The sequence below is a fragment of the Acipenser ruthenus genome, chromosome 12, assembly GCF_902713425.1.
Source record: "Acipenser ruthenus chromosome 12, fAciRut3.2 maternal haplotype, whole genome shotgun sequence".
In the NCBI taxonomy this organism is placed as follows: Eukaryota; Metazoa; Chordata; class Actinopteri; order Acipenseriformes; family Acipenseridae; genus Acipenser; species Acipenser ruthenus.
This window is the reverse complement of record NC_081200.1, coordinates 35,057,702-35,082,401: the sequence shown is the minus strand read 5'-3', so window position 1 is coordinate 35,082,401 and position 24,700 is coordinate 35,057,702. Positions and strand designations below refer to the sequence as shown.

At 38.4% G+C, this 24,700-nt stretch overlaps 2 protein-coding genes and 5 non-coding genes across 7 annotated transcripts; 1 reads left to right on the top strand and 6 right to left on the bottom strand.

The window, feature by feature from the left end:
• The first annotated feature begins 5,614 nt into the window (after nt 1-5,614).
• si:ch211-106k21.5 (toll-like receptor 9) lies at nt 5,615-13,446 on the top strand. The gene is made up of 2 exons (XM_034029641.3): nt 5,615-5,751; nt 10,849-13,446. Exons 1-2 carry the CDS (start codon nt 5,739-5,741, stop codon nt 12,072-12,074), a joined length of 1,239 nt encoding a protein of 412 aa, XP_033885532.3. The 5' UTR covers nt 5,615-5,738; the 3' UTR covers nt 12,075-13,446.
• Nucleotides 13,447-19,421: 5,975 nt separating this feature from the next.
• On the bottom strand, nt 19,422-19,553 carry LOC117417514 (small nucleolar RNA SNORA35). The gene has a single exon (XR_004546736.3). It is a non-coding gene; the product is annotated as a small nucleolar RNA SNORA35 (small nucleolar RNA).
• A 386-nt stretch (nt 19,554-19,939) lies between these two features.
• LOC117416554 (small ribosomal subunit protein eS8) lies at nt 19,940-23,556 on the bottom strand. The gene is made up of 6 exons (XM_034027704.3): nt 23,477-23,556; nt 22,280-22,386; nt 21,697-21,796; nt 20,960-21,135; nt 20,343-20,472; nt 19,940-20,100 (listed from the first exon to the last, which is right to left on the bottom strand). The coding sequence occupies exons 1-6, from the start codon at nt 23,478-23,480 to the stop codon at nt 19,991-19,993; spliced, it is 627 nt and encodes a 208-aa protein (XP_033883595.1). The 5' UTR covers nt 23,481-23,556; the 3' UTR covers nt 19,940-19,990.
• LOC117417502 (small nucleolar RNA SNORD38) lies at nt 20,181-20,251 on the bottom strand. Its single transcript, XR_004546725.1, has one exon. It is a non-coding gene; the product is annotated as a small nucleolar RNA SNORD38 (small nucleolar RNA).
• LOC117417501 (small nucleolar RNA SNORD38) lies at nt 20,754-20,825 on the bottom strand. The gene has a single exon (XR_004546724.1). It is a non-coding gene; the product is annotated as a small nucleolar RNA SNORD38 (small nucleolar RNA).
• Nucleotides 21,919-22,025, bottom strand: LOC117417505 (small nucleolar RNA SNORD46). The gene has a single exon (XR_004546728.2). It is a non-coding gene; the product is annotated as a small nucleolar RNA SNORD46 (small nucleolar RNA).
• On the bottom strand, nt 22,471-22,542 carry LOC117417499 (small nucleolar RNA SNORD55/SNORD39). Its single transcript, XR_004546722.1, has one exon. It is a non-coding gene; the product is annotated as a small nucleolar RNA SNORD55/SNORD39 (small nucleolar RNA).
• Nucleotides 23,557-24,700: the final 1,144 nt, after the last annotated feature.

Here is a 24,700-nt window from a genome sequence, read left to right as displayed (position 1 = left end):
TCCATTTTGTTCAAAACGCCTTCATTGATTCCAGTTATATATACATACATATATACATACACACACACGTATATACATACACACATACACATGCTGTGGAATGTATTAAATGCTCTGTAATTATTAATACATAACTATTCTTATACATCAAAAAAATTATCACATGCCTAATACTCTTTTAATATTTTATCCTAAATGATACAACTGGGAAATCCCACAAATTTTTAAGCTTACCAAATACATTTTTGACTAACTAACTGGAAGTTACATTTTCTTCAAGTGTGTCATCTTTTTATGGACAATGAAAAGTTGGGAAGTTAATAATAAATGTTGCAAATGATATAACACTGATGAAAGCACTAGACTTCTTACAGCACAGATTCTGAAAAATACTGGAACAGGATGCTAATTCATATAAAACAATAGGAGGCATTCTCGGCACTTTGTCTTCTTTGAGTGAATTTGTGTAATCCAGGCAGAAGCAAAAAGTTATTGCATCATCTCAACAGCTCTTTTGTAAAATGGACAGTTTCAATATGGTTCTTTCCATTACTGACCTACGCCACACAATTGGAATGTATTACAAGGAAAAGATGATCCCTAACTTGAAAACTTTTTTTTTTCTCAAGTTTCTCAAATCAGAGACAAACAGTTAATATAATGCTTTCACTGGGGTAAATACTGGAGATGGGCTAGAGTTCAAGACTTGTGGCACAATATCAAAATGTAAAGGGGTTATAGTTAATGAAATGATTCCATAAATCATGCCTGCCATGCACTTCCGTTCATCATGTAGGTATGTGCAGTTTTGAAGTGCATGTATTTTTAAATACCTGGTGTGGTGTTAGTTAGTGGTATGTGTTAAATCGTGGTATACCATACCTGGAGGAGGCTGTGTGGTCCAGTGGGTAAAGAAATGGACTTGTAACCAAGAAATCCTCGTTTCAAATCCCACGTCAGCCATTGACTCATTGTGTGACCCTGAGCAAGTCACTTAACCTCCTTGTGCTCCGTCTTTCGTTTCGGGTGAGACGTAATTTTAAGTGACTCTCCATGGTATTGTCTTCAGAAAGTCGCCTTGGATAAAGGCGTCTGCTAAATAAACAAATAATAATAATGATGCAAATGATTTTAGCTCCGAAAAACAAGGAAACTACCATCTGAAGAGGGTATGATGTGCTGTTTGGCCCTTAAAGTTCTTTTTAATATCTTTTTTTTTTTTCTCACAATTCAGCCAGTTTATATCACTAACTTATGTGCAACAAATTGGGTTATCTAAAATTGTAAACATAAACGATTTTGTGGGTGAACCACAGTTTGTCTTGTTCGTAGTGATTTGCGCAGAAGTCAACTGACAGTGTTCCATTTCCTGGCGTTAAGGAAGAAAGAAAGCTCCACATTTGCACGTCGTACTTTCAGGTAGTCTGTACACTTCCTACAGTAAGTCATTTCACCCGTAGAGTAAAAAGATGTTATTAATATATGTCAATCTATCAAGTGCAGATTCATGACAGTGTTTGTTGTTGGAAAGTGACCTGTGTGCAGTATTGAAAATACTTGTTCTTTAAAAAATTCCAGGGGTTAAATAAAGAGATACTATAACATATGTTCTGTGGACGAAGACCTAATGTGCAATAAAATATTTCTACTTTTTCCCCATGGTATTGTCTTCAGAAAGGAGAACATCACAGTATATTCTTAGTCTGCCATCTCGTGGAGAATTGTTTAAAGATCAAAAATATGAAATGACTGGTGATAATATCCTTATAAAACAGAACACATTGTTCTAAATATCGGCTTCCATTAGAACGATTTTTTTTTTAAATAAATAAATTGCTTATGTTTGAAAAAAATATATAACGCTTTTGAAAGCCAATGTGTTGATATAATGATTTGACATGGCGCGCTCAAGAGTGTTCACCTATACATATATATTTATTGTTTTGTTTGGGGGTTTTTTTGGACGGGATATGTAATGTTACTTCTTTATGGTGAGAAAGGAGGGTTACACCCAGGGTAACGTTTATGTCATATAGGTCTCGTTTAACTGGCAGGGTACTGTGTAATAAAGCCCAGCTGATGTAAGTAATGAGATCATATAGCCAATCTGCACAAAGTGTTATTTCACCTTCACATTTAAACAAAACTCTGATTTAAATGCGATTGAAGGGAATCTGGATTTGTGAATGAGTTTCATTGCAGAATATTAATTAGTTAATGCAAAGTGTATATCAAATTTACTTCAGGAAGCATGTTTTCACACGGTAGGCCTACTTTGGCAATTTTATTTTTTTTGCTATGTGTGCACACATCTCATTCAGAGAGTCCCGTTCCTGGTCAAACTGTCAAAAAAACAACGCAGGACGGCGCTGAAGCGAACGGAAACAAGATGCAGCGAATCCGACCGCATCATAATGAGGAAAAGACTAAAGAATCTAGCTATGAACTTCTGCTATGGAGACGAGCGGTAAAAACCCAAACCGGCACGGGGGTTTATAGAATTATTTTAATCGTGTTTATTGGAATTCCTGCGGCTATCCTCATGTATATTGCCGTTGCAAGATGTATGTCAGGGACAAACTGAGCGTTCAGTGTATGTGTTCAGTATACAGAAAATAACAATAATAAATCATAATTCAACTTAAATGGTATGCATCTGGTTTGACTTCAATACAGGTAAACCAATTGTAGCATTGGTTTAAAATCATGCAGAAACAGATTGTTACTACATCTGTATACGTCTGCCCTGAGTGCTGTACAGATTAATGATGGAACGTGTTAGTAAAGTCTTCATTCCTCTTGTGTGGAACATCACTAATGATTAAGCGGCAACTTCCGACATCTGACATTTTTATGGATTAGGTTTTGGAACTTTGACTGGGGATTCGTGTTAGTGATTAACAGTGAAAAAAAAGAAACTATAAATCTGCCACTTGTCTAAACGAACAACACATATGAAACGCAGTTGTGCTATAAACTTCACTTTTCAAGAGCAGAAAGACCATGGAAGACACCACACTTCAATAAACCATTTTAATGTAACCAGTTTGGTAACTGATAAAAAAAACAAACATGTGTTAAATTGTGTAAGCTCATACTGAAAGGCCGCTGGCAATGTATTTTGCTACACATTCTAACAGTAAATAACAAGGTTACTAAAGATAGCGCTGTATTCCAATCTATAGTAAAAGGGTTGTTTATTAAATATAAACAGTATTGCTATAGGTATTATTACTTCTAATGTGCGAATATGTATATAATTATATACAAAGAATTACTAACCAAATTATTCATAGAGGTACACGTACAACATTTTGTATGCTCACTTTTATTTATGACGTTTTAATTTACATAAACTGGTACTGTGAATAGAGACTGTGAATGAGGGTACACTGCTAGAAAATTCTACTTCTGATTACATTTTTCCCTGGGAAAAAATACTTTTTATTAATGAGATCATTTAAACAACCATGGTATAAATATTGTTTATTTCTTTATTGTTTTCCTGAAGTGACAGTCCCTTAATAAATAAATACCGCACTGTGTAGATGATAAGATGGATTTGCAGAGCTGTAATAAGGGAGTAACAGGTACAATATTACATCATATACCGCCATCTTGTGGAATAATGGTGAAAGACGAAAATGTATATATAAGTAGAACAATATGGCCAAATAAAAGTGCTTAGACCTAAATGGGGTTGTCGAATATATGAAAAATATGAAGGAGAAAAAAATCCCATTTGGTAAATCAATTTGGTTTTTGTCATCTCTCTCTGTTCTTCTGAAACCTTCCCTGCGGTGGTTTGAGTAAACGGGTTCATCTTCTGATGTCTATGATTATACGGTTTTAAATCAAATGCGGCCTATCACGCATGGTGTAATAAAAGCCAAGCTGATGTATGCAATTTTATACAGAATATATTAAGTAATCTGAATTTGGAAATAAATTATATTTCTATTGCTATGTGTGCAAACATCCTATTCAAAGACGAACCTAACTGGGCGAAATGTTGAAAAACCAAAGGACGGCGCTGAAGCGAATGGGAAAAAACTACATCCCAGTGCAAAACACGACAAACAAATCCAGGAATGACCTGCTGATATGAAAACGATATATATATATATATATATATATATATATATATATATATATATATATATATATATATATATATATATATATATGGTTGAGACTAGCGTTGGTTAACTGAATTACTATAGCAATCTGCATATGTAGAGGCATTTCTAGATGCCGTCAAACTGTCGTGCACGCAGGTCTATTTTCTATGAGAATGAATAAAATCAGTTAACATGTTTACTGTTTTCGTTTTACAGCAAAAAAACCAAGCGTGTGCACTTTTTCCATAGGTAACCAACCATACAGGGGAATTACTGAAAGAAAAATACGGGTCTTATTTTGAAAGTGCAAATACACATGTAGGGTATAGGTCTATCCAGCCATGTCAGAAGAAAAAGAGCTCAGCTCAACACTTCACTGACTTTAAAACTGGGTCAAAATGTCATTGCTATAGGATACCTTCGAGTATAAACTTTGAACCATCCTGTACGAACCAAAATAGGAGCTGACATATAAATAACCACCAGAGGGGGCTAAGCTTTCATTTGACAGCCTTGAGAGGCAAAACATACAGCTATGGACAAATGTTTTGCATCACCAGAATACAAATTCTCTGGTTACATAGTGTTAAATAAAATTATGTTCATATCTTCTTTTTTTTTTTTTTAATAACTATATGAACAGAATTTAGATCTATTATTTAACATCATGTAATCACGGAAACTGCAAATTGATATCACAAAAGTCTAGTGGAAGCCAGTAGAGTATTTCATTTTAGATTTCAAAACGTCACATTTTTCAGTTTTTCGTTAAGTGCTGTATATGGGAAACTACAAAGCGGTATGCCATTCAATATGTTAACCTAAAATTATTCAGCAGGTTTCATTCGACTTGAAGCAAAATTATAGGGTGATGCAAAACGTTTGGCCATAGCTGTACATATAGGATCAAATCCATAAGAAACAACACAAAAGTGCCTGACTTTTTTTTTTGCCCTCGTTATAGTAGCATTAAAAAAAAGCACCCCCTTGTGATGGCCAAAAAAGTATTATAAAAGCACCCCCTGCTTTAAATCATATAACTTAAAACATATATAGCAACTATTGAGTATTATATACTCCTCTTGCATGAGGTAAAATGCTGTTTAAAATGCTACAGTGTGGTACAGTTTAGCTGCACTACAAAACAGTTAAGGTGCCTTTTAAGATTAAAAAAAAAAACAAAAACAAAAAAAACATTAAAATGTAGGTGCAGCCTAACAATGCTGTTCTGGATTATTACACTGCACTTTTTCACTGTATTTGTATTATAAGGGCAAACTGCGCAACGTTTAAGATGTTTTTTTTTTTTGTTTTTTTTTGTACTTGTTTACCATCAGTACTGTAAAGTGTAAACTGTTGTAAAAAATGAAAATAAAAGTAAATATGGTTTACTTTACGGACTGCAGTACCTGTTCTGGAGGGCACTGGAGTATTTGTAAATTGAATGAAAACTGAAATTCCACATTGCTCGTCCTTTCAAATATCACAGGACAGCCCCACCCAAGGGAGAGTGAGCATATGGAGTGGGGTGAATGGGAATTGGCTTGTGCATAGTAACAGCGGCTTCCGAGCAACAAGTCACAAACGCCAGGAAATAGAAAGGACAACATTTTAATCATGGCATCAGAAGGTAAGACTTTCTTTTAAAATAAATAAACGTTTTCTAATTTAACTCTGGCTGCATAGGTAGTTGGAAATGTACCAAGGACATCGTGTAGACTGCAGTACAGACAGTAAGCATCCATCATTCTTAAATAGAGCACGAAATTTGTATTAGTACGCAGTGAAACGTTTCGTTTTTTTTTTCCTTTCTAATTTGTTTAGATTACTACGGCTACCTTTTTCTATTTAGCCTACGTTTTTAAAAGATGTGACTTTATCTGTCTTTCGACTAGTGACTACTCACCTGCAGTATTATTCTGCTCTGCTATATTGACTCGTCGATTTAAATTATTATTAATATTTTTTAAAACCATGTTGTACTGTGTTCAACAGATTAAACTCGGTAAATTTGTAAAACTTTAAATACTTTAAATCCTGCCTGTAAAGCATAAATCACCGTAAAAAGTTGTTAAAATATGTGTCTTTCAGTGAACCCAAATTTGCACAGATTAATTTATTGCATTTATTACTGTACTTGCTGGAAATCCCGGTGCGTTTTCAAAAGCATGACCTTTTTAATCGTGTAACGGTGGGCCAAACCAACGACATAGAATAGTTATAATCAAACTGAACAAAAGTTGGGAAATCCATGTTAGATTTGTTTTTAAACAGAAATGAAAACATGTTTAAACCTACAGCGACAGGCTGTAAACCGTGAAAAAAACACTGCATTGTTGTGTAATGAGATCATCACCGTAATGTACAGTACATGCAAACAGCAGGCCATTGCTGCAAGGGCAACTTCCTCAAAAAGTATTCACAGTACTGTACTCTACTAAATATATTTCAAATACAATTGATCAAATGAATGACCGCCTTCTGATGGGTGAGCTGTGCACACAGTGCTATGCCCAGGAGAAATCCTTAGCTTTTTCTGAAACTATACTGGATCAACCTGCCCTCGGGGTAGTCTGTGTGTTCCATTAGGGACAACAGTATTAGTTTTTTGCATACATTGGTGTGAATGTGAACGCAATTTTGTATGCTCTCCATTTAGCTTTGGAGGTTAAGTTTCATTCTGCATATTTCTACACAGATTGATTGATGATCAAGGTTGCTTTCTTAAAAATAATAAATAATCTAACACAGTTCCAAGTCTTCTCTTTGTAAGGATAAACACAAGGGCACTAATACTAAACAAAAGTGTCTGAAGTGGTTCTTGACACATGCCCTGCACAAGTCTGTCTGTGTGGTTGTACTTTATTATCCACATATGTATGCATGTATTGTATGTCACACTTATATACAGAATAAGATACATGCTTATCCAACAGTGATAAAACTTGGTTACCGCAAGCCTTCAGATCAAAGCACCTGATATTCAGGATGCTGGGGTTGAAAAAAGCAACATATAACCTTAAAGCAGGGGGGACTCATACAGCAGGGCAACAGAATATTCCTCAGTGCTGGATTACCAGGGTGCAGGCACCCTCAATAGGGAGGGTGGTGCTGTCTCTTACACAGACAAACACACTAGCTGTGCAGCTGGTAAAACCGGGCACAAGCAAAAGTGGTCAGTGACAGGCGATGCCAGTGGAGCGTGCATGCAGTACCATATCGCATGGTTGTGCACTAGTGTTGATACTGTAGTAGACAATCCTTTATAAACATGCCACATTGGTATTTCTCTAATATGGAATTCATTGAGTAACCACTCTCTCTATTGGAGGTACCAGCATGGGCAAATTCTTGTGGGATCCATACTGTCTCAGTTGGGTGATAAACACACTCTGTCCTCCGGACAGAATATCAATATGTAGAATAATTCATTTTTTCCATTTGCGATAAAATAGCTTTTCCTTGCAGGAAACAGGTTAGGAAATGGGAGAGTTCCAGGACTATTAACATCTTTCTCTCTGACTGCAACACACACATACGTTTAACCCTGTATTGCAGCAGCATTACTCCAACTAGATACACCTGAGTATACAGGCAGACGTAAAGAGGAAAGCTCAGATGGGTATTGGCTGGCCATTAAATTGTGTGACAACTTTACTTCACTTGACTATCCTTGTGTTTTATTTCTTTAAATCATTCTTGTGTGCATCTAACTGTTGTAACCTATATTAGACTACTGATGAACGTTCTACCAATCAGAGTGCCAGTTCCTGACCCACCACTTGGAATTCATTTTGACTACAAAGTCAATTCAAAGTGACATCACAATTGGCTAAATACCTCTTGGACAGACACTCCCCATCTTACAAATGTCAATATTTCCAGTACTCATCTTTGGCCCTGAATGGCATGCTTCATACCCAGTTTTACAACTGGGGAACTTTTTCTGGCTACTAAGCCATTACTCTATAGCCCTTAATTATGACCAGTTAATTTTGAAATAGGATAGTCTACTGTCAGATGAGCCTTCACCAACCCAGCTCTATTTCAAGTGCAGTGGGATCTTAATCCACAAAATCTCTTATCTGAAGGATGACACTCACCTACCTGTGTACACCCAAATACATACAGTCAGAGAACAGATCTGCAGAGTATTTTTCATGTGTATACAAATATTTAAGATAAAAGAACTCTGTTCTGCACTGTTGCAGCTGTATTACAGCTGTATAACAGTATTGTTCATCCCAATCACTATGGTAGCCACCACACATCATGCCAGGAGTGTAGTTGTGTTATGAATAATTACAACTGCTGTGAAAAGTGAAACGGTAGACATGCGAAGACAGAAACTTTACGCTGTGAATAATTGTTCATTTGAATCAGTGTAAGTGGTCTGTGCATATATTTCTTTCAAGCTGCTGGTGCTGTTGTTGGTTTTAGGACTTCTAGTTTAACACTGCCTCGTTATGTTGCCTGCTTGCCCTCTAAGTCCTATTTAGGTTTAATGGAAATAATCAGCCCTGTTCATCTGGTGTCCTGGGAGACCAACACCATTTGTTTTGTTTTGCAGTCACAGTTGGAAATCCCTCCCAGTGAATGGTCTGCAAACAGACGTTTTCTAAAAGATACAGCACACCTTTTAAAAGAATACTTTCCAACTTACAGTAGCAAAGTGTGCTACCTTCACAGGAAGCCACAGTTAAACCCAGCAATTGAAAAAGTCACTCATTGCACAATAGACTGAATAATTTCATAATTAACTTATTTAGTCACTGGAAAATAGTTAATAATTGATGTTAGTAATAAACCTAGGTGTGTTAAATTAAGCTCAAAATAAACTTTGGAATGGGTCAGACCTCTGATCTCAATCCCTGTTGTGTGGAAATGCAGCATAATTCCTCTCATGTCGTGCTCCTGAACGATTTTTATAGGTAGCCCTTGAGGCCGAGTCTGGTTGACGTCATTACCGCCCTAGCACAGCAAAGGGAGTGTAGCGTAGGAACTCCTTTTGAGATGAAAATTCGTAGAGGTGGTGTGTGTTTCAAGCAGAAATGATTGAACAGATTGTTTCAAGGTACAGCACATTTGTACTCCAAACAATATGCAATTACAAAAGTTTTTGGTAGCCTGACAGTATGTTTAAATCAATATTGAAATAGAAAAACTATATGCATAGCAATGGCATAGGTATCACAGATGCCAGCTGAGTACATAGCTTACATTCCCCCCTTGCTGCACCTAAAATTAACTTTGTCCTCTGTGAGTTTTAATAGAAGCTTTCCTAGCTAATGGTTCACTTTTGCATTACCCACATTTAGGGTCCAGTTTTCAAAAGGTGGTAAAGTTGAATCATTATATGGTGCTGTCGACATGCTCATCCACCAGCCCTCAACAGGGCGGCAGCAGCCGTCTTTCAGCAGGAACGTTGGGTTATTGTTTTCTAACAGGGTAGGAGTAGTCTTCAAGGCTAAGTCAGTCCCAGCTGGGGACTGAACTCACGAACCCCAGTCTAAAGAGTTCCTATAACAAGCAGTGTGTCAGGTGGGAGGTACGTTCTGCTGCTGGGAGACCTGCTCACAGTACAGATACTAGGTTTGGCATGTGTGAGGACTTGAGCTGCACCTGTTAATAGGGGTGGTGCACCTGCACAGCAGGCAGGGGGTGTCTTAAGAAGCAAAAGCACCTTAAGCATAGCAATAATAGCAACTTTTTAAACATAGCACACACACACACACACACACGCACACACGCATGCGCACACACACACAATGATACGCACGCACGCACGCACACACAACCTGAAAAACAGAATTGCATAACTAATAGAACAAAGCTAATATCTTGGGTTTGTAAACTGTTGTTTGAATATTGTTGTGTTTTAGATGGAGGAAATATACTGTAACAGTTAATGCTGGAAATTTGACTAACTGTATGAAGAAACTTGTACTTTTTTACATTACATTTTTTGATTTCGGAGCAATAATGAAACAAAAACAAAAAATCAATCTTGAATGATTTATTAGTCCCATATGACATAGGAATTACATAGTCCCCCAAAAGTACCCCTAAACATTCAGTAAGATAAAAACTTCTGCATTAAGCACATTTAGACTTTGTGACTCATAGGGTTGTCCTTAACTAGGTAGATTCGATTTATCAATTAACAAAACATGTAATTTATTAAATCCAAATTAACGCGAAATAAGTCCTAACAAGAAGAATTGAAATGGTAAATGTTTTAGGTGTTTGTATGCGACAGCTGTGCAAGGAAAAACAAAAACAGAGAAGTCCTGTTTAGCAATGTACATGCTGTAATATCAGCTGTTTAGAACAGTCGGATCAGCTTTTCTCATATTATCTGTTTTGATCTTTAAAACACATTTTTAAGGTTGGGTTAATTTCTCAATGAATCACATTCAACATCCTACTGTAACTCCCTGTCCTCTAGCTAAAAACTAGATCCAATTTAAGTGTGCTATTGGTTTTATTTGATTTATTTGGTATCTTTGATCTACCAATGAGCTTTTATTTATTACCCATATTTATTACCTTATTACCTTTCCTATAAGTGGCATGTAAACTTTTTTTTACAGTACATTTAAGGGAAAACACTGTCAAATGCTGTAAAACAGCAGCCAGAAATCAACTGCCAGTCATTTTCTCTTTGTAGATATTTGTTGTGTAAAGCTTTTTAAATAATACATTGCTCTTTCTTTCCTGTCTCCAGGTCAATCTTCAAGGATGGTGCTACCCTGGTGTTTCCTGCTCCTGTTGGCTGCCGCTGAGGTGGAAGGTGAGGGGTGTAGGTGCCTGCAAGTGAATAATTTCAGCACATTTAACTCTAGCCTGAATGTTGGGAGCTGCTGCTTAAATTTCTCTGGATCTGTAATTGGCACTCTACATTGGAGTGGCTTTGCTAGAATGAGGGATCTGAAGATATTGGACCTCTCTGCCAGCGGCATCACCGAGATTGTGGAGACCAATGCCTACGAGAGCCATCTAGAGGTCCTTTATCTGAATCACAACCAGATAGGCCAGCTGCCTTGGACTTTCCTGGCCAATGCACCCAGCCTGAAGATCCTCCATCTGGAAAACAACAAGCTACAAAAGCTGCCAGATACGTTCTTGCAGGCTTCCACCCAACTTGAGGAGCTCCATCTTAACTCGAATTATTTATCCTCTGTGCCCCCAAGGATCTTCAAGCTAGGGATGCAAACAATAGAACTCTCAAACAACACCTTGGAATGCACATGCGCCTTTATTGAGGAGTTCAAAGAAGGAGTTACCAGCGTAAGTGTGCTGGGCAATCTGACATGCACCACTCCCGGGCACCTCCAGGGCAGGAGTGTGTGGTCTTTGCAGAGGTCGGAGCTGTGCAGATCTCACAGGCTGACGGTACTCTTCATTCTGATGCCCCTGAGCTTAATCCTAGCCCTGATGCTGTGCTGTTACTGCAGGCGGAAAAAGAAGGGCAAACAAGCCTCCTTGGACCTGGCCAAGCATGAGAGCCAGCTGGTGACCGTGGACCGGAACGGGGTCAAGGGGCTCCTGGACCGCCAACACTACACATCCTGCGAGGCAGTGCTGCCCGACGTGGGGGAGAAGAACATTCTCCTCAAGAACCAGATCATGTTCAGGCCCTCCACCGCCCTGCTGGGCAGCAGCCGGGACCTTTATGAGGAAGTGGAGATCAGACTGGGCACCTCAATGGATTCCCTGCCCCAGACAGTAGAGGAGGCCTATCTGAACTTGACAAGCATAGACTGTGAGGAGGAGCCAGCGGAAGAAAGCAAACCAGACGTGGAAACGGTGAGCGTCACAGAGGTCCTGAAGGATTCGACCATTCGGGAAAAGATGTACCTCACCCAGTCCACAGACTACTACAATCTGGTGCCAGACATTGATCTAGATGACTCTGATCATTACGAATATGAAAGCGTGGACCTTTCCTAAAAGGAATTTGATAAGAATTGAATGATGATGATGATGTGACTGTGGAAGTTGAAAGCTGGATTCAAATTAAGAATTCAGGAGGTTTTGGTTTCAAATCCACCTCCTTGAAAGGAGGGATTTGTAAATAACCAGCTTTGAGAATCAGGTGCATGCAAGGAACCATTAAAGAAACAAGATGTGGAATCTTAAATCATGGAATCCCATGCAACAGAAAAAAATATCTATTTCCCAACCACCGGGTTGTAAGTAAGAGACACTTTGGTTTGCCAAATTCTGATCTGGAGACATTTTCTCAATGTGTTTCCTACCGACATCCATAGCCTTAAGTGAGTTGGGTTGGATGATAACATCTTGTTTCCACACCACATAGGAAATGTTCGCTGGCTTTTTACAACAGGCAGCTGGGTCCAGTGCACTCCAGTAGGAGGTCAGGAAGCTGGAAGATTCCAGTATCAGATATCAGCATTAGACTGTTTTGCCCTGGGGGAAAACTGCAGTTTGTGTTGTTGTCAAACCTGATATTTACATACCTTCAGATAACTTAGGCAGTTAAGCTGGTTAGACCAAGAAATTGATCTTCGAATTCAGAACTGGAAAGGTGCTTATGAACTCAGTGGTCTTCTGAGCTCTATACCAGTTCAGTTGAAATACTTTATAGGAGTGCCTCAATTCATGCTTCAACCAGAAGGTGCCTTTGGCAACGAGTCACATTTTGTTGTCAGATCATTGGTTACAGTTTCAAACTCAGCCACTGCCTAACAAGGATCACTCTACCCTCACACACACTGGAAATGTGATATGACTATCACAGCCAGTTGCAAACCATTTGATGTAATCAGGGAAGTACTGTTTTAGAAAGGAACTAAGCCAGAGGAATTTACATTGAGTTGATTAGATCGCTTTCTCTGTATGTCAAATCTACCTGCAGATACAGTGGGCCTATTCATGGAACTATTTTTCGAGATCGGTTTTAAACATTCCTAGCATTTCATTTAAATCAGCATAAACCTGCCTCATGTAACATTACTGAAGCACAGGTTGCTGAACTGGGATCTCTGTGCTTCAGGAACATCTACACTGTGAAAAGCCTCTGTTTAATAATAAATAATAATAATAATAATAATAATAATAATAATAATAATAATAATAATAATAATAATAATAATAATAATAATAATAATAATAATTCAAATCACCCCTGAATTACAATGTTGCATTCTAATTGTGACTCAAAGGCTAAGATTAAGTTCAAGTTCTGGGGTAAAATTGTGGTTTACGATTAGCATTAGGTTTATGTGTAAATGTTCCAAGACCATTTGCCTCCTGACAGCAATGTGCTCCTGGAGAGCTTAATTGAAATGTGACTTTCCCCCTAGAACCAAAACATATATGTATATATATATATATATATATATATATATATATATATATATATATATAGTATTTATTTTTCTCATTAAAAAAAGATTTAACAAGTGTACATTTAAAAGAAAGTGTTTTAATGTTCAAATTGCTTCGAGAAAAGTGTATTTATATTTATAATAGCTTTTTTTTTTTTTTTAAAGAAACAAATAAATGATCCATTCTACTGAAATGCTTCCATTTTGTCTTTTTGTATACATTACCTAGATAAAATACTAACAATGTAAACTTTGTTTACAGGTGTATTCTACAGGATGAAAGGAAAGGTTTGTGTATGCTGTTTATTATAGCAGGATCTCCAGGGATGATTGTTTTAGTTTTAAGTTGTTGTTTTTTTTTCCGCAACAAAACAACTGATCAACATAATATGCTGTACATGAATACAGGACAATGGACTGACAATTCAAAGTATAAAACTGCATATAAAAGGGTTGGTTGCCAAAACGACAACGTGGCTAATGAAACATACAGAGTTCTTAATATCCACTGGCTGTATGGAAGTCTTTTTGGAGTGCAGACCTATCCTCTGTTTCCTTGGAAAGTCCCAGTTCAGGGATGGAAATAAGCCTCCCACTGCATGGCAGTTTGATCCATTCCTGGTTTTACTATGAGTTTAATAAGACACACTGTGGCCAATCGAGCTTGTATTAAAACCAGGAATGGGTGAAACTGCTATGCAATAGGAGTCTTATTTCCATCCCTGCAGTTGAGGATAATTGCACACTATTACCCTGGTTTTTAAATAATAAACGCACCCTCCAGCACCCCTTTCAAAAGGCTAAATGCACTGACTTAGTTGGCACATGTTTTATTACAAACATCTTGTAATAATAATAATTAATTTAGCTGAATTATGATAGAACTAGAGGCTTGTTCTGCATTAGCGCTGTGACCTTTTCCACTGAGGAGTGATGCTCATCCACAGGCTTGTTCCTGTGCCGTTTCCCCGTGAAACACATTCATTGTTCACAGTGTAACTGTGATAACCACAGTGAGGCCCATTCACAAGAACACTGCAGTGTAGTTACTCTGAATCTGTCATCTCACAGTGGCAATCTCAGATTTGGGGCTTTTTAATTGAAAACCAGCAACTCCACCCAGTTGCCAAACACCACATGCTACAAACTTTTTTCCTATTGTTTTGTAAAGTAATATTAAAGATACTAATGTAACCTACAAAATATGCTATCGCAGAAAATAAATACATAGATATGAATTAGGTAATGATGATCTCAGTGTGTGCAGCAGCCACACTAACAACTGCAACCTGCTGGACGTGAAACACATTACTACTGTCATAATTTTCTATGTAAAAGTCTCTGATCAACCTGTATCCCAGTAATATAAACCACCACTGGATTTTATTAGAGAATTTTACACCACCAGGGAATCCCCCTGGATTGCTTCACTGGATTTCTGTAGAATGCTCTGATAAAATCCAGATGTGCTTTATCCCAGAGAGGTAAAGATTGATCAAATCAGTTTCTAAGGAAATGATCAGCTCTCCAGAAGTAATTTGATGCCATTAATTAGCGCAAGGTTGTTAACTTGTTTGCACTTACTGTTTGAAATGCCTGGTTTGTTTCATTGGGCAAGTTCAGCATGGAAGAGGGGGTCTTGGTCTCAGTTCAGCTCCTACATGGCACAAGGCAGCTCCAGCTCAAAGGAGGAAGCTGGTAGTCAACGAGGTGCAAAAGCAGGAGGAGAGGATGAGGTGTATAAAGGCCATTTCCCAGGCCAAGCAGGGAGAATGGATGAGATGGGAGAGTGTGGAACAATGCAAGATTGGCTGGCAAGACCTATGGTCAGTGGAACAGAGTAGGATCAGTTTCCTCATCAGGTCAACATATGATGTTCTCCCATCACCACAGAACCTAAACCTCTGGGTAGGAGAGGATCCCTCGTGTCCTTTGTGTTCATCACCTGCAACATTAAGGCACATTTTGACAGGATGTAAGGTGGCTCTTAGCCAAGGACGGTTTACTTGGCACCATGACCAGGTGCTGCGATGTTTGGCCTTAGCATTGGAAGACAAGCGTAACATGACCAATAAGTTGCCACCTGTTCCTTCAAAACATTACACACAAAAGACAACATTCCTCCGCCCAGGAGAGCAACCACCAAGAAAAGGTGTTAAAACCAATCCTCGCCCAGGACAACTGGAAGCTGCTAGAGACTGGAAAATGCTGGCAGATGTTGGTCAATGGCTTATTTTTCCACCTGAGATTGCCACCACTAACCTTCGACCAGATATTGTCTTGTGGTCTGGATCAGCACACCTTGTTCACCTGGTAGAGTTAACAGTGCCATGGGAGGATGCTGTAGATGAGGCGTATGAGAGAAAGAAACTGCGGTATGCTCAACTAGCCACTGAAGCGGAACAGCGAGGATGGAGAGTTCGGGTTTACCCAGTGGAGGTGGGTTGTCGAGGATTTGTGGCACACTCTACAACCCGGTTTCTCAGAGACGTCGGATTCAGTGGCCAAGAGTTGCGTCGCACAGTGAAGAACTTATCTGAAGAAGCAGAGAGGAGCAGCAACTGGCTGTGGTTGAGACGGAAAGATTCTGGCTGGGGATCTCAAGCACAATAGAAAGAAAGAAACGCTGTTGTACAGGTAAGTAAGCTGGGCTGAGTTGAGTGGGGGACGGAGGGGGGTGATGCTGGGACGCCAGAATCACCGTCGAGCCCTCTTGAGGTGTTGTGGGCTAGTCGACGAAACACTGAGGATGGAAGGTGCCCACTTGAAGACCCCAGAGATGTACCCTACTTAGCTCAATCCAGATGGTTGTCATGCTGATGCGCTGGGGAGGCCGCACTGTGGTTGATCCCCGGAGCCAGCATCGCAGCCGTTGTGTGTGCTGATGCGCCAGGGAGGCAAAATAAGCTGATCCCTGTAGCCAGCATTACACTTCAGCCATTAACACCAGACAGAAGGATATCTACATCATCATATGGAAGGAAACGTAAATGGATGGAGACACATATGGATCACATTAGTTTACTGTAAAGCTACGTCTTAGTTTGTGCTTATCTTGGTGAGAGCCGAGTTCAAATCAGCATGAAGTTTTAACATCTACTCTCGTGTAATGGAAATCAAACACATCGTTGCAGTAATGCCATTATGCACATCATCTTTACAGAAAGCAGTTGCCAGTGAATGTAAAGGAGTTTGTTCAGTGAACAGAGTGCTTTGTGTGGTTGTGGTGAAAACACTTCTCCTTTCACACCATACATGCAGGGGCCAAAGAAAGGCACCATAGTGCATAGACATTCATCAAGTGCTTAAAAAAAAGGCATCTCAGTGTGGGTTTCACAGAGCCTTAATGCCTGATGCTGTTCTTTGGGAATCTTTCAACTTATTTTGCTGTAAATAAATGACCACTCCCAGGGGTAACAGAGCTGACAAACAAATGACCTTTCTGTTCTTTCAGAAGATATTGCATATAAAAAATAAACATGATTCCCCTTTTGTTCGTAAAAGAAACCTTACAGCTGATTAATGTAACCGTTTTATTGGGAATGTTCCAATTGTGTTCTTTCAAAGAACAGGTTTTGGATTATTTAAGAGAAAAGGCAATACAGACTCTTTTTGTGAGTGACTGAGAACCAATGTAAAACGTTGGCTCTGTATTTGATCAATTATACACCCACTTCCTGTATGTCTACATAATAATGAAGGACAATAAAATGTTTGTTTGTTTTGTTGTGAACAATATCCCCACCTGGTGGGAACATTTCAAACCGACACAAATCTGGTGTTTTACCATTACATCTTCCTAAAGAAACATTAGGGCCTTTTCATAAGCCCTTAGCTCTTATTATTCAAAGACTTTTCTTTAATTAACTAACATTAAGTATTTGTGTAACCGTTGTTGACTAATTCTAGAGAGGGATTTGGAGATATGCACTTTTTGCCGCAGAGAACATTTAAAAACAAGCCGGGGAACCCAGACTTTCCCAGTTTAATTTGGCGCTCAGTTTATAGCAGTGTGGTGGGAGCTTTCAGGCTATCTGTGACATCTGAATTATGGGCATTTTTATAGTTCCTTTCATAAGACAACTGCTTCCCATATGAAACCAAATCCAGTTCTCATTCAAATTCCTTCCTCTATATACAAATAATTGTTATATATATATATATATATATATATATATATATATATATATATATATATATATATATATATATATATATATAGTGCCTATAATAAGTATTCACACCCCTTGGACGTTTTCAGTTTGTTGTGCTACAACCTGAAATCTTGATGCATTTAAATTGAATTTTTCCCCCTTTGATTTACACAACTGTGGCAGGATGGCTTGCAGTGATGAGGTGTGGTGACGTCACGGACCAGGAAGTAACTGAATCAAAACAATGGATGGGCGGGTGAAGCTGAATGCATCGGCGGTCAGCGTATTTAATAAATCAAATAAACAAAACAAATGATTTTAACAAAACAAAAGGGCACGAGGGCCAAACGAATCAGACAGACAAACAAGTAAGTGTCGTGCTGGCTAATCCAGCACGTTTTAGCAATTGTTAATTTCTGTCTCCTCTCTATCTCCCCGTACCTCCTCTCTGCACCCAACAACCAACCCCGCAGCACGGACAGCTGCAGGTTCTAATACTCTGGCCGAGGGGTTAACTGGCTGTTATCTTATTACCCCTCGGCCACAGTCTGCACGCGTTTGATAAGGATGCATGACTGTCAGCTACTTAAATAATCAGTAGCTGATCAGTCATGCATCCTCATGGGGTTTTTAAATATAAATATAAAAAACAATAACAAAAGACACAGCGCTTTTATCCGCGCCGCAAACAAATACAAATAATAATAAATAGCGGCGGGACACTCCGCCACAACAACCTACTCAACACTTTGAAGAGGCAAAATAATTTTTATTGTGACACACACATATACACTTTGTTACAAATATGTTGCTTCATTTACTGTTGTGGTTGACATGACCTCAGAACTTAGAAGACGACTCAAACACATTTTCAGAAAACACTTTTATGTAGCTACTACTAAATATTTACATCCTCAATAAACACAACTTATCATACTGTTATGAGTGTTCTCACAATACATTGAAATTATATTTATTAAAAAAATAAATAAAAGTATATTTGTCTTCTGCAGATCTATTTAAGTCTCCTCGCTTTTTGTTTCAGTATCAGAACTGGATAGATATCATTACTAGAAGCCCAGAAATCACCTCTCCACAGTAGTCAATATTATTTATATTACCATAGTCATACAGGTCAAGTTAGAACGGTATCACTGTTTTGCTGTGCCTAAAAATAAAAACCACTAGATGGATCCCAACTCATCATGGCCCCTAATATACCAAACATTTTTAAAGTCACAAACACATCAGAAATATTTAGTATCCAGATTCCCCTCCCCCCTCCCAAAATAAATACATAAAAAAATAGATAGGACATACTTTTACGCATTCAAAATTTAATAAATATTCATGACCAATGTAGAAAGAGTCAAAAAAATTCAGAAAAAAAACTTTATTTAGCTGCTACCAATCATTTACATTCTCCAATAAACAAAACTTGAGACTATAAAATAAGTATGTCTTCTTCAGATCTATTTAGGTCTCATCCCTTTTGTTTCAGCAGCAGAACTGGATAGATATCGTCACTAGAAGACCAGAAATAACTGACAACCCCCCCCACGCCTTCATGGTGTTATGCACATGTGAACCACTGTCTACATACCACCCAATTTCTTTATCCTAGAAAAAGATTCAGGAGACAAAAAATAATGTGCAAAATTTGTTTTTATTGGATTCTCAAATAAAACAAAAACTACTAAATGTTCATTAATATCCAATCATCCAAAAACCGCATTTGGTTCCTCTTCTTGTCCAGCTGGTCCAGGATAACATTTTCTTCATTTGTAGGCAACACTTGTACCCAACCTTCGAAAGGGAGAAGCTACTAATCATAAGCCCAGCCCTTCTGCAAGCTGGGGTTAATCTAGCACTGGAATGAGACCTAAAGGCCAGGGGAAAGGCTATCAAGTCACTTGACAGTGCACGGAATAAAAATAAAAAAAAAGTATATATATATATATATATATATATATATATATATATATATATATATATATATATATATATATATATATATATATATATAAACACAAGAACTCAAGATGCCTAGTTACCAAATTCAACAGTAGCCCCCTCCAAAGGCAATAAACAGTTTAATACAAGTAATCTTGGAAATACAATCTGAACAAAATACAAGCTCCAGTTAGATACTTGTATACCAAATGTGGGAGTTCGCAAGACACATCCAATTAAAAAAAAAAAAAAAAAAAAGTTTAATAGCTAACTTGCTAGAAGACATACCCCCTAATTACACTAAACAATGCTGAACATGAAAGTCCATGTATTAAAGTAATAAAGACAATGCACAAAATCATAGAATTTTGTTTTTATTGGACTTAGATATCAAACAGGCACTGTACATTTATTTGCCTTTCTTGGCCTTGATCTTCCTCAAGTAGAATTCCAGCTCCTTGCCTTCCAGGACGTAGCCATCGGCCCTGCCACACTGACCTGGCCTTGAGGCAATGCAGCCTGCAATAGGAGAGAATCAAAGCTAGTCAACTTTGTCTACAGGCAATTTCCAGGATCATTTCAAAACTAATTGAACAAGTCTTCTTCAGATCCATTGGGTATCATCGCTTCCATTTCAGTAGCAGAACTGGATAAATATCCTCACAAGAAGACCAGAAAAGCAAGTGTACAAGCCCTTTCAGTAGTAACTTTATCCAATACAAGAGTGATGCAGTACCAACAGGTAATACTGTGTTACTCACCCAGGAGCTTGCCCTGTTGAAACTGCTCTTCTAGGAGAGTGCTGATCTTGCAGGTCTTCTTGCGCTCATCATATTTCTTCTGAATCTTTTTTGACCTTTTCTTATTCAGGACTTCCTCCTCCTCGGGGGTCTAAAACACAATATCAATGTCAATTTTCAGCAGGGGGTGGAATGACTACAAAAGTAGTTACCATAAAACTTTAGGTGAACCCCACCCCCCACCCCCCAAACAATAAGATATGCCAGTTAACTACATTAGCTACAATTGCTTACAGAACACAACTACAGTAGACCCTAAACATACTTCTATATTATATTATGATAATTAACAACCTACACAATTAAAAAGGCAGCATTACGCTGTTAAAAGTAATCCTAAGAAACCAGAAATGATGCCTTCGTAATCAAAGCCTTGCTCAGGTGCCATAAATATCATCACTTGAGTTCAGTAGCAGAACTGGACAGAAGTTATCATCACAGAAAGACTTGATTACAGAATTTGCATCATTGAATAATCTAGGCATTGGCCCTTAGCATCAAGAATTACTGCAAGTAGCTTGTTCCCACTAAAGTATCTTAAATCCCAGAGAAGCCATTTACACTTGCCATGAACTTACCAGCTTGGCTCCCTTCTTACGACCGAGGGGGGTTGCATAGTGGGCCTCATACCACTGCCTGAAGGGGGTGCTGTCGATCTGGACGATGCAGTTCTTCACCAGGGTCTTGGTTCTAACCAGCTCATTGTTGGAGGCATTGTACACAACATCAATGATTCTGGTCTTGCGGGTACAGCCTAGCGAGGAGGAAAATCATTGTTAGTCAAAATTCAAGTTAAAAAGTAATATATACTGTGCACTAATGCCATGAGGGATGGAAAGACAATACAGCCAAGTTGAGGCTCAGGCTCAAGGTTGTCAGGTGACTTGCCCAGACAAACATGAATATCCATGATGGGATTCAAACCCAGGATCTGAGCCTAGTCCTCCACTCTGCTTTGTTCGGTCACACAAACACATGTGGCAGAGACATCAGAACCAAATTCATTCGGACAGCAATGCAATCAGTGTAACTATGACAAATTCCCAATCACGGGTGAGCACAAACCAAGACCAAAACAGTCACAGTGAGCCCACCTTAGGAGTGTGTTCTCATCACAGCATTGCTGAAGATTCTTGCATAAAGTACTGGCAAGAACTCTGGGAATTGCTATGAAGGAGCAGGACAGACCAAACACAGCCTAAACATGGGTTCATACAGGAAGTGCTGCAAGAAAGAAATCCTGTACAAGCCATTCTAAAGTTGAAATATCTACTGTCAAATAAATGACAGCCATTTGTATTAACTGTTCACTTACACTCTGAGCCCCAGGAGAAGTTTCCAACATCCAACCTGAGAGCACGGTATTTCTTGTTGCCACCTCGGACTCTCACAGTGTGGATACGGCGGGGGCCGATCTATCAGGGGCAAAAACAAGACTAACTCAGTATGGGACCAGTGAAACACTATTCATTTCAGTTGACTGTTAGGCAAATTATAGAAATGCTGAATATCCATTATACCACAACAAATCTTGGGCAATGTGATCAGTGTAACTATGACAAGGCCTAACATTGACAGGTTTGAGACATTGACCAAAACGATCAAAACAAACCTGCCTAAGGTCACGTTTTCATCATCCACATTGTCCAGGCACACCTGCATGTGCTTCCCTTACTGCAAGCCTAGAAGAGTACACTACTAACTCAGACTGCTGTAATTTTAGTCTTTTGTACATCAGGTGGTAAGTTTCCCTTAAGTAATACTGGTTTAGTATCTGTAGAGACTTAGATACTACACGTGGCAAATGCCAATAACTCAAATCATGCATCACCCATAGGGGTATTTAGCTTTAAAAAAAGTTGCAAGCTCTGTGCATCTGAACACAGTGCTGTCCTTACCTTGGTGTTTGCGGGAGGTCGACCCAATTCATACTTCCTTTTCTTGTGATAGGGCTTCCTTTTGCCACCGGTCTTGCGGCGTTTATGCCAGTTGTCCCTGGAGATACCTGGGTAAAAGAATTGAGCAAAATAACCCGGTGTATCTAAATGCTAGTTCTTTACTTCTAAAGTTTATACCGTAGAATATACTGTGAGTGTTCAGTTCTCCAAGGTTGTATCCACATTTTGAATCGGAAACAGCATAAAAGGTTTCATCATGTACACTCACTTTTCTACACAATCGCGTTAACACACTAGGGAAGTCTAAGGTCTAATTATTGTGCATTTTTAAAGAGTTTACCTTAAATCCAATTAAATGCATTAAGTTACGAATTAAACAAACCCATTTCAACATACACCGTGTTTCAATAACCACAAGTGACTGCATGTGCACGCGTATGGGCAAGGCCTAGACATGTTACATGCGGCATTGCCTAAAAACAGAATTTAACTGTTCAGCTAGAGTGCCGGTAACATGGCATTACAAGTTTAAACTACAGAAACCCAATCACTAATCACGACAATGCATAGCTAACGTTTTAACGTAGCTTCTCATTCAAACATGAACTAAACGCGGCCTAGGAGAATCTTACCTTAATGCCACATATATGTAACCATCTGCCAAATGGCTTACAATACTATAAAAAAACAATACAGCGCACAAGTGTGTGATCATATGACAAACCAACTGTAAAGTTATTTTCCAGCAACAAAAAACACGCCGCTAGTTTATGCTGGTCACTACTAGAAAAGCATGCAGTACAGTTAAACACCACCTTATAGAACGACTGTTTTATCAGCAAAAGAAAATATTTACCACATTGGAGTTTCAGCAATTAACGGGAAAAAAGACGACGGGCCTCTACATCCAGTTAGAATATATAAACACGAGTTATACTCATTCCCCCCCGCCCCCAAGTCCCGCATTGTACTAGAAAAGACTCCTGCAGGCGGCCATCTTAGAGGCACTGTTTTCTCCCTTTATTTTTCCTGATCAATTTTATTATTAATTTCACAATTTAATCCCCCCCGATATCGGTCTGCCTGTTTACTCTAATGTTTCCACGGAGACATTCTCTGGTTTTCACGGTCATGTCCCCGGTGTAAGGAGATGATGATAGCCGATTCCCTACCCGAACTCTTAAATGAAGCACATACCCATTCTCAGGCGCTGGCTGAAAGAGGAAACGCAAAGACTCACGGGCAGGTTTGATACTTACCAGACCTCGCGAGAAAACGAGAGATCTGTCGTCATTGAGTGGCAAATGAGTTTGAGTTTGTGAACCATGTCTGTGAGGGGCAAGTTTTCAATGTTTTTCGAAAACTAAACAAAGTGCTTCTCTTCGTTAAAAACAAATAAACAAACAAGATCAACTGATAGGTGAACGTGTTGTTATGTCTCATTAACTGACTTCAAATACATATAAGTTTTAGTGCTGTTTGGCATAAAATGCATTTTAAACTAAATCATCTTATTAAAACTATTTTGAATGTCATATTTCCTTTATATTTAAACCTTTACCTTAATTTCAAGTGGTTAATAAACTACTAGTGAATGAGTATACTGTACACTATATGATTAATATGTGTTTGAATCCCTGATATCAATATTATATGTTTGGATATCATTATACTGTATTTCTGTAGATGAAATCCAAACTTAGACTGTATTCCATCTGGTTTCAATAACGTTTCTATACAGTAGGGTACACTTGTGAATTTACTTCACTGATTAAATCAAGTTGTCATTCATTACACAAAGTGATATATTTGGCTGAAAATAACTCATAATATTAATTCAGGGTTGTAGCTCCTCTGTATCACAAACATAACCTGCAGCTCCGCACAATTATGTTCAATTGTACTCTAAAATATGATTCCTGGGTGAATGTTTACTCCAACCTTTCATGTTTAGCCTTCTGTGCAAGTACTGTTACCTGACCAGAAACTGGACCTTGTTGGAGTAATAGTCTGTTAATACTACTTAAGGTAGATTTAGCTTCAAATGTGCACTCAAGATACCTGTCAAACAGGTAACCACTTACAAATGTTTTGAATTGAAATGTATTTGTATGAGAATAGTTCCTGTGTTTGTTAGTAGGCAGGATGAATATACTATGCAGGTAATGATCTGTAGGTATAAATCCCTGAATACCAAGGGGGGCATATATCCAAATACATACTAGGATTCAGGCTTGGGGTCAATTCCTCAGTCCAATTCCATTTAATCCATTCCAATTCTTTCAATTCAGACTTGGCATTTGAATTTTAATGGATTAAAAAGGGAATGAGAATTGGAAATGGATTTTAAAAAAGCAATTGGAATTGAAAAAAAGACATTGACTCCCAATTGTGTTAGGATTGTGGATATATTTTTACTCA

Coding starts and splice junctions, on each gene's coding strand:
- LOC117416554 (XM_034027704.3), bottom strand. Junction 20,473..20,959: donor GTAAGAAGGGAGCCAAGCTG/GTAAGTTCATGG, acceptor ATTGTGTTTTAG/ACCCCCGAGGAGGAGGAAGT. Junction 20,101..20,342: donor TCAACAGGGCAAGCTCCTGG/GTGAGTAACACA, acceptor CTCCTATTGCAG/GCTGCATTGCCTCAAGGCCA.